Raw genomic sequence first — 9,959 nt, 5'->3', positions numbered from 1 at the left:
TCTGCATTTTAACAAGAGCCCAGCGAGGGTGCGGACGCACGGTTGAGAGAGGACTCCGCGCCGAACACGCTGTGTTCAGCGTTGCCACTGTGCCGAAGCCCACTTGGGACCTGGAAACCGCCACGGTGGACAGGAGCGCGCCCGCGAGGGGGAAGCCGGGCAGCGCCCACAAAGACGGTCAGCGGGCGTGCTGATCTGTTCAGGAGCATTACTGAACTAAAAGGTATTTTGCAGAACGACGCAGAAAAAAACAAAAAAACCCTGGGGAATTCAGAAAGTGTGAAATCATCATTCACTCCTTCATGAGAATAAAAAATGTTCAGCTTCGATGACTTTTTTTTTTTAATCTCAGAATTAAGTTTCTGTTCCTCTGGGGCAGTGTGGTCCATCTACTTGCAAAAGCGAGGTTCCATATCTCTCTCATAACCTCCTGAAGGGCCTGCTAGAAGAAAAAGGCCCTTGATGAATGCAAACAACTGAGGTATAGCTTGAAACTTTTAAAATCATCTCTCGATGCTTACGTTGCAGAATCTTGGTCTTCCTCACAAAGTAGCTAATTTACTTTCAAAACTCTGGCGAGGCTCAGTTTACCCCAAAGTATGGCTTCTAAATGTTCTGCATGAAACAAGACTGCCTTTATCGCGGGATATTTTGCATCCGCTTGACGCGGGAACAAGCGGAACAGGAAGAGAATGCGAGGATTTTTGTCTTGAAAACTCACGTATATATGTGATGAACCTGGGGTTTTGCTTTGAATGTCGGGCTGGCTGTGTGGAGGCAGCTCCCGGTCATCTCCCCCTCGGCTGGCGTGGACACAGCCCCGGAGAGGGGTGGCTCAGGGACACACGGTGCGAGCGTTCCCCTTCAATACCTGTTGCGCCCACCAGAGCCTCGCTGCCATTAAACTCAGAGCTCAGAAAATGCTGCCCTGATGGGCGAGTCTTTTTTTTAACACCTCTGGGCTGACTTTTTTCACTCCTTGGGGTTTGCAAAACTGTGAGGTTCTGTGACCACAGGTAAAGAGCACAAGCTGCCTGCCACCTGCCCAACGTTTGAGGCCTTGGGCTCGGGTGCTGCCCGTAGAGACACCAATGGGATGATTTCTGCCCGAAGCCAGAGGTACATGCTGGGGGCTCGTTTTGTTTGACCTTTTTTCCTTCTAGGATCATTGGATTCTAAGCACTCTTTTCCTCCCCGGAAACTGAAGTAGTGGAGGACAGAAAAGGAAAGATAAATGATGAGCTTTGATTGGAGATGTGACTTCCAGGAATCCCAGTGGCTTCTTTCCTAGGTTAATTGCGTCTGCATGAGCCCGAGCTCATGGGCTCCAAGCATGGATTCTGGCAGAAAGAAACGATCGGTACTGGTGACACATTACAGCATTTGGTCATGTGGAAAGAATGATCTTCAGGAAAAATCACACCCTCGGCAAAGGATTTTTACAGAGGCTGGGGTGAGCGAGAGCCAATTCTGAGGCTGTTGCAGCGGCACGGGAACAAGGCCGACTTAGTCATCATTGACTTGTTTCTCTTCCTCCTCCCACCTCCACTTGTGTAACTGTCTTTTGGGGAGGGACGAAGTCATTTGAAGAAAAACAACAGCACCTTGCAAAAAGAGGGACAGGGTATGACAAGGGCAGACTGGGCTGGGAAGAGCTCTGGGGCGACAGGGAGATGGCACCTGAGCTGGGGGACCCTCCGGAGCCTGCCAGAACTGGGTGGTCCCCCCAACCCATGATGCCAGGAAACCACCAAGGATCAGCGAGCTGTGAGAGAAGTTGACTCATAAAGCGTGCAGCATCCGCTTAGCGCTTCACACGAATCCCAGCCTGTGAATTAACCCTTACAGTCTTGCTGCAGTCATCAGGAGTCCCTTGATGGGTCGGAAAGATGCTTACAGGTCAAGGTTCAAGGCACAAGTAGCCAGAGCAATCGGGGTGCGGACAGGAGTTGGAGTCATAGCCTGGTGGGGCCCCAGAGGCTTTTCTCATCTCGTGGCAAATCTGGAAGTTGTGCAAGGAAGGGGTTAGATGGGGAGCAAGGTGCAGCTGGTGCCAGACAGGGGGATGGTGGCAGGGGCAGCAGCTGCAGGGGGGATCCGGTTCCAGGTCACCACAAAGCCACTCATCTACCTCTCAAGCTGTCTTTGGGGGTCATCATGGACACTATGAGCATATTGAGGGGCTGGATGGTCTTCAGGTCAGGTGTATGTGTCCCACTGAGCATGACTTACGTTTCTCAGTCAATGGTTCTGTTTAACACCATGAGGGGCTTAAGTACCAGGCCTGTTTTAAATTCTGAGAGAGAGAGAGAAAGCACGTCACATGTGTGTGTGGTGGGTAAGGAGATACCGTAAAACTCAACAGTGTTGTTTCTACAGTGCCCTCCTGGATCCCATCCAAAGACGCTGCCAGTGTAGAAGGCACACTGGTATTTTATTTTATTTTATTTTTTTTCACACTGGTATTTTATACCGGCAGTGGCTACTCTGAGAAAGCAGTGTGTGGCTCCCTCCACGCCATCAAGACCCATTGGTTAAGTGGGCTGCGGCTTGGGCACTGGTCCTGGAACACTCCCGCTTGTTAGCCCTGGTGACAGGGACAAAGTAACCACGCTGCAGTATGAGATCGATTCGACCTCACACAGGGTTACACTCTTCTGAAGCTAGCCTCACACCTCCCTTGGGAGGACCCAGTGGAGGAAAAGGGTGCGTTTCCAGAACCCCTGCTGTGGGTCCTGGTGGTCTGTGAACCACAACAGCAGAAGGCAAATTAAAGAATACACCGGAAGTGAGGCTTAGAGAAAAAGCACCGTCTGAGGACCGATCAGTGCGGCTCTGGGCAGCAAAGATGAAGGCACCCCGAGCTTGCGGCCTTTTATTGGGTTCAAAAGGAGTAACAGATGACTCAGCGGTGGTGATAATCCTATACTGACAAGGACCTTATAACCTGAGGACGTGTCAGGTGTCTTTGAGGGTGGCAGGAATCCTATGAGTATGAGGATCTTATGCTGATGAAGATCTAAGGTCGAGGAGGAGCTTCTGTTGATTAGGACGTGAGATGGGCAAAGATGTTCTTACAACAGCAGGTGGGATGAGTTAATAATGAAATTGTCCCTCCCAGGGTGAAACCTTTCTCCTACTACTCGGTTCTCCAGGAACAGGGACGTCTCCAGCTGGTGTAATCTTGCCCCAGAGTGTCACAGCATCACTGACCCCTGGGGTCTCAGCTGTAACCGGAGGCAAAAATGGAGCTATGTTTTAGCATGCCATCGCAGGCCTGTAGGCGAGAAGTCTAGGCCTAATCATAATTTAATTGTGAATTTATTTTCCCCCCAAATTATGTGGACTGGCTCCTGACAACCCGGCGCTCATTACCCACTGTGAAGGCTTTCTGAGATATCTGCTGCTCTGTCTGCACCAGGATTTGGCATCTCAGCACCCAGCGTGGTACTTGGGCTGAGCTGAGGGCTCGACAAAGATTTGTTGAATGACTACATCATGGCCCACTCTGCCCGAAGGCTGGGGAAACATTGAGTGTTTCCTCAGTGTCCCCTCCAGAGCATCTGGTGGCCCATTTTTAGGTCTGAAAGTCACACACGGCCAAGAAAGAGAAGCTGCTAAGGTGACACCTCTCTCTGTGCACCCACACGATCCACACAGAGGTTACAGGAGCTCGTAGAACATAAGCCTCTCAGGTGTCTGTCTCGCTCTCCTCCGCAGAAGGGACAGTGGCGTCAGATAGAGGTTGGGGCTGCACGACCTGCTGGTCCTTGGACGTCACTGTGGTGTGGAGTCGTTTAAACTGCTCCCTGCTCAGGAGACAGGGCAGAAGGAGTGATGCTGAAAGGTTCTGGTCAGCCACACACGTGGCCTCTGCAGGGCCCTGGAGCGCTTGGGACATGGAAGGGGACACCGTAAAGTTAACCCTTAGCGGGCCAGTGTGGAGAAAGGCAAAGTCAGGAGAAAGGAACAGTACGGCCCCTTGAGGGCACCTGAGGCGTCAGTGAGGACAGCAGGTTCTCAGAAGGGGCAGGCAGGCTGGGAGCCGGATGGGTCCTGAAGGTGACATCCGGTCAGGCCTGTGCAGGGGAAGCTGGATTTCAGGCCACTGAGCTGTCTGACGGCCGAGGGGTGTGGTGTGGACATCCCAGGGGGAGGACCTTGGGCAAGTTACGGTGCTTTTCTGGCTTCAGTTCTACCGTCTGGGAAATGGTACACTGCTGTCCTCCTGCAGAACTGGACAGGAGCAGACAAGAAAGCAACATAAGATGCTCAGTGCAGCTCAGGGCACCAAGTGAAACTCAAAACGCTCCCCTTGGGGAGGACAGCAATCATCTGGCTTCCCAGTGGTCATAGGAGGGTAATTATCGAGCAGATTTGATCACTCTGTTAGCGCTGACAAACCTGCCCCACCGCTTACGTTTGTAAACAGGCACATTCACTTTCCTCAGTGCTGCGGTGGCTGAGGTGGTGGAGTTACGTGACCCAACTCTCCGGCCACCCTTGACCCGTTGGTCAATAAAGCTAAACAGCCTTTCACAGAGAAAGGGCTTTTGTTAGCTGGTCCCTTGGAGAAAAAGTGTGCCGACCCCACCCTCACAGGCTAGCACACCACCAGCAGCCTCCCAGTCGGTGCTGAGGACAGGGATTCGGAGAGCAGTCAAGGCCTGAAGTCTGAACTCCGACCTTTGACCTCTGACCCCTGACCCTTACCTCCTCTGGACTGGTTTCACAGGCAAAACAGGAGCCACACACACAGGGGGTGCTGAGTGGGGTGATGTCTGCACTGGGCCCTTCACAGTCACTGACAGCAGGCACACTCTAAAAAGTAGTGTTTATTAACAGTTATTAAATGTCCAGCTGCCGGAAGACACAAAGAAGCCCCCAGCTGAGGATCACTGCTGCATCCAGCTCTCTTTAAAGAACACCCAGCTGGTAGAGCTGCCCAAAGTCAGAAAAAGGTGTGAATGTCAAGGGTGTCAAAGACGGCTCTCCCATGCAACACACCAGAAACCTGCTTCCCGTCCCCGTTCTGTTAGGGAGGAAGATGAGACTGTGGAGCAGGGCCGAGGTGAAGGCTGTGCAGTACTTAGGAGGCGCTCAGTGTTTGTTGTCTGGTCTGCCTAGAAAGGTAACTTGGCAGTCAGGGCCACTTCCGGGCTCTCTAATGAGAAGACCACAGTTAGCCAGAAAGCAACATTATTTCCGCTTGCAGGATTTTAGGGTATTTGTGAGTAAACTGGCACAATAAAGATGAGAGGAGACGCAGAACAGAGACCACGGCACGGGAGGATTCCTGGGGGGAACAGATGCGCACAGAGAAATGTTTAAAAACAAAGCCAGGCGCGGAAGGTCATGTGTGGGCCCAAAATAACCAGGGACACAGAGCAGACGGATGTGAGTGGCGCATCCTGATGGAAACGGGGCCAGGCTGATAAACCGAGAGACTGTCCCCGTGCTGGGCGCCCAGCTCCTGCTCACCGGGCCTCCGTTCGAAGAGTGACAAGGGTTGCATTAGCATCTCCAGGGCTCGTGTTGCTGCTGCTCCTGGCTGTGCTGCTTTCATCCCAAATTGCTAAAATCTTGGAAACCACTGCACTTCCCGGGAGCACGCTCTGGAGTGCAGATCGGAAGCTATTTTTTCCCCCAGACATTTACTTCATGGCTCTAGTTTCTGCAGCAGGTGTTGGTGGAGAGAGAAAGGCACCTTATCTGCAAAGTCACGATTCCAGGAATCCATGCGGCTGCCATGGGCGAGGGCAGAAGGAAGCTTTTGTAGCTTCTGGGAGGTGCAGGGGGAAGGTTGGGGGTTCGGAGGGTCTGCGGGTGCTCTGTGATATTTCCGCATGACTCCCCGAGGAAAGGTTACCCGAAGCTTCTCAGACCCACTCGTGGGACAGAAGGAAATTGTCTTTGTAAAGGGCCAGTTTGGCTGCAAAGAACAGGAACTCAGACTGGTGGAAGCAGAGGGAACACAAACGGGGAAGAAAAGCCGGTCTTGGCTGTGCACGCCTGACTTCAGCTTTGCTCGGCCTCTGATTCTCCAGTCCTCCTCCGAACTTCCGCTCAGCTTGTCAGCCAGGGAGATTTCTGTTGTTTGAAACCAAGGCAGCTGGAAAGAGAGGAGGGGGCCTAGTGGGACCCAAAAGGGGGCCCTGAAACCGACCTGCACAAGGACAGGCACTAGGAACCAGGATGTCACTGGCCGTCAAGATCACTTTCTCCTTCTGTTTCAGTTGGGATTGTAGAACGCGTCACATAAGGGAGAGCCAGGGTGGGCAATGAGCAGACACAAGGCAGGTAGAGACTTGACGAGTGCCAGAGCACCAGGCTGGCTGTGACGCCACCGTGTGGACCTGATCTGGCCTGCTGGGTGATAAGGGTGTGCTGAGCTGAGAGAAGGTACCAGCCAAGGCCTCTGTAGGCCAGTTTCTCAACCTTGCTGCCACTGACATTGAAGACGAAACAATCTTTTGTTCTGGGGAGCCGTTCTATGCGTTATAGGATATTCAGCAGGATCCTGGCCCCTACCCACGAGATGACAGTAGAATCCTCCTGTCCTCACTGTGACCATCAAAACGATGTCCAGATACTGTCAAGTGTCTCTTAGGGTGGCAGGAAGTGAGGCCACCCTAAATCACCCAGCCCCAGCCGTGCCAGCCTAGAGAGTAAAAGTGCACAGCTGGACCCATGGAATCATGAGAAATAGTGTTTGCTATTTTCAGTCCTGAAGTTTTGGGCAGTTTGTTCTCCAGCACAAACACACCCGACAACAGTGGCTTACATAGGGAGGGACTTATCTGTCCTCTCTACAAAGACCAGGGTCTGGAGCTCAGAGATGCTGCTGGGCCCCACCCAAACCCTCTCGTCCGTCATCTGTGGCAGCTGGGTTTTGGTCTCCTGCTTGGCGCCTGATGATCCCCAGAGCAGCTGTTCTTGCTCTCAGTCTGAGCTCCCGGGGTTGATTAAAAAAAAAAAAAAAAAAAAAAAAAAAAAGACCAGGCAGAATGGTAAAGGGTGGAATCGTCCTCCTGGTGAAACTCACCTTCTTATCCCGGAAGGGAAGCCCTTCACGTATGTGTCAGTGCTCTGATCTGTACAACACAGCCTGTCCCAGCTGCAAGGGAGGCCGGAAAACTAGGCATTTAGTGTCCAGCCTACGCGGTAGAGGAAAGCTGTGCACGGCCACGACTGCGCAGCCCATGTCTACTCGCAGTGTCTGGTTCGTACCTGCAGCAATCGCTGCACCGTGTCTCTGGGTTCTGGGGTTCCCAGCCTCCGCTCCCTGTGCATCTATTCCAGACTTCTCTTTCTGCAGACTGACTCTGCTTCTCTGAACATCGGAGGAAACGGCCACCCCACCTGGAAGCACACTGAGCTCTCAGCTTCGGCCCATTAAAGACCTCGGTAGTGTCCCAGGGTCCCACCTTTAAATACCAAGGGCAGAGATGCTGATTGGATCAACAAGAATCAGGAGGGAAATCTGATTGGTCTGGTATGATTGGGTATTTACTATCCAGCCAATAGGCTGTAGCCACGGGGTGTTGTGTGGGCAAAGGCCTGTAGGGATGCTGCTCCGGGGAGGGAGGACGCAAAGACCTCCCCGGCTCAAGGCATGAAGAGGATAAATTGCCACCGTGGGTTGGCATGCTGATATGATAAACATTAATGTGTCCTTTGAAAGACCTAAAACACAGTGGAGTCATAAGGCGTTACATTTATCTATGCAAATTCAAATAAACAAATCCCACGGACAAACGATGTATTTTTCACACAATTTGATTCCCAAACACGCTTCAGGTTTTTGAATTGCTGCTTAACCAAGCAATCTGGCCTGGTGCTGGAGAGGAACTTGCTGTTTCAGACATTGGGGATAAGGCGCAGCCGAAATTTCTGAGATTTTCAGGAGATTTTTTTTTTTTTTTTTGGTACCGGGGGTCGAACTTGGGTCCTCACACTTGCAAGCCAGGCGGCGGAACCACTGAGCTAAATCCCCAGCCCGAGATTTTTAAAGGTTAAATAAAGCTCATCTCTCTCATTGACTTTCACACCAACGCGATATAAGATTTGCCTTCCAAGAGTTTCTTTCTTTCCCCCGAGTTTTAATCGATATGAAGAATACACTTGGTTTTAACATACAAGAATATTTTTATTGTGGATTTAAGAAAAACCCAAAAACTCAGCTGGACTCGTGACTTCTGGCTCTACCCTGCCAGAGAAGACAGGTGGTGAGAGAGGAGGCAGGGTGTGGGAGAAGGGGGGCGTGAGGCAAACCCCCGGCGAGGGGGCGTGTCCTCCCGGGCTGTGCGCTCTTTGGTGACGGGACACTTGTGGCCTGGGTCTGCAGTGACTGCGCCATCTTGGTGTGGCAGAATGGACAGTAGGACACAGAACTAGAAAATTGGTGTTCAACCCCCAGCTGCCGAATCCACTAGCTGTGTGACCTCAGGCAGGCCAGTTAGCCCCCCCGCCGGCCTCAGTCTCCTCATCCGTAAAATGGGCTCAGGGAAGGATTGACAGAGAAGCCTTGTGAAAACTGCGGAGCGCCACAGAAACATCAGTCATATCACAGAAGCAGTAAAGCTGATTGGCGTCTAAATTTATTATAATACAGTAAACTTAGATACAAAGCCGCTCTACCACGGCCCCAGAGCCCGGAGTTCCCCCCTGCCTTGGAGCTGCAGGGCAGGTCTGAGGTGTTCCCCACTGGGGTCTTGTGGGGCTCCTTGGGGCTGTGTTGTTTGGGTCCAACTTGACCCAAATGAGGACTACATAAGGTAGCGGCTACCAGGCGGGGAGCCTGGGTTGTAAACAGTCTCTTCACAGCCTGAGTGGGTACACAACGATTGGTATGTGTGAGAGAAACCCTCTCCCCCACACCCGGAAGGCCACACTGTGACGACGCCCGTAGAGACAACACCCGGTGACAAGCGTTAAAGTCCTAGAGTCTCTTAGGATTCCGACAGCGAGAGTCAAACTGACTCAGAGCTATCGCTGGAGGCCAGGCAGGGTGAGGTCGTCTTAGTTCCTCCCTCCAGGCTTAGCAAACGAAAGACTCTGGCTGTATTTGGTGGGCGTTTCCTTCCTTGTCTCTTTTTCTTGGTCCATCTTTAGGGTGGCTTTCTTGGCTCCAACCTTAAATGAGCAAGAGGCAACAAAAATCAGACTCTGTGATTGCAGGAAGATCCCAAAACGTGCCTCCCCCAAAGTCATGTTTGTTGTTTAAAAAGATAAAAAGATACAGAGGACAGTAAGATGACTGACTCAACATTATCAGGCGGTACCGTTTGGGGCACACCATGGGGTACCTAGGTGCTGCTTTCCCTGTCTGTATCTTCGTGAGTCCGTGCTGTGAGGCCGGGGCCTCTGTGTGACTAGCACCGCGGTGGACTTTTTCCACTCGCTGTCCCTGAGTTGGAGGTGTCGTGTTTCCGATGGCTTAGGAGAAAATGCGAGCTGTGGGTGGGAATCCGTCTGACCCCTCTCTGAGGGTACATCCTGGCGGCCTCACGTCCTGCCCTACTCCAGGTCAGGGGTGCTTGGTCATTTGCAGCAGCTGGGCTTTCTGGACAGTCCCTCCCAGGCCTGGTTATGGGCTGAGATGCTGTTCATGCCCTTCCTGTCACACGGCTGGAGAGAGAGGCCAGCAGAGGTGTGCAGAAGCTCAGGGAGATGTCTGGGATTCCCAGACCATCAGTTCTCTTCCCTGCCACGAACAGGGCACTTGTTTCTGTGTCTTTAAGCCCCAGAATCCCCACTCCCCCTGTTCTGTGCATACTCTAGACACTACTGTCACTTCTGTCTGTGTTTCTGTCCAATTGGCTTTAAGTCGCTCGTTTTTGACTCCAACCTACAGGACACAGACACAGACAGATAGACAGACAGACAGACAGACAGACAGACACACACACACACACACACACACACACACACACGGGGCAGGCCGGGGGGGGAGCGCC

The 9,959-nt window shown here is 52.3% G+C and overlaps 1 protein-coding gene across 15 annotated transcripts in view; it reads right to left on the bottom strand.

The window, feature by feature from the left end:
- Positions 1 to 8,188: 8,188 nt before the first annotated feature.
- Fhad1 (forkhead associated phosphopeptide binding domain 1) overlaps positions 8,189 to 9,959 on the bottom strand; it is a 117,639-nt gene continuing 115,868 nt past the window's right edge. For all 15 annotated transcript variants that reach the window (XM_019205471.1, XM_019205475.1, XM_019205474.1 and 12 more), the window contains one exon: positions 8,189 to 9,135. In XM_019205471.1, the coding sequence (XP_019061016.1) occupies positions 9,022 to 9,135 (114 nt within the window). In that variant the 3' untranslated portion in view covers positions 8,189 to 9,021. The remainder of the gene's footprint in view (positions 9,136 to 9,959) is intronic.

Source organism: Fukomys damarensis, unplaced genomic scaffold, assembly GCF_012274545.1.
Source record: "Fukomys damarensis isolate Sample0158 unplaced genomic scaffold, DMR_v1.0_HiC HiC_scaffold_23, whole genome shotgun sequence".
Lineage (NCBI taxonomy): Eukaryota > Metazoa > Chordata > Mammalia > Rodentia > Bathyergidae > Fukomys > Fukomys damarensis.
The sequence above is the reverse complement of the archived record's forward strand: the minus strand, read 5'-3'. Positions and strand labels throughout refer to the sequence as shown.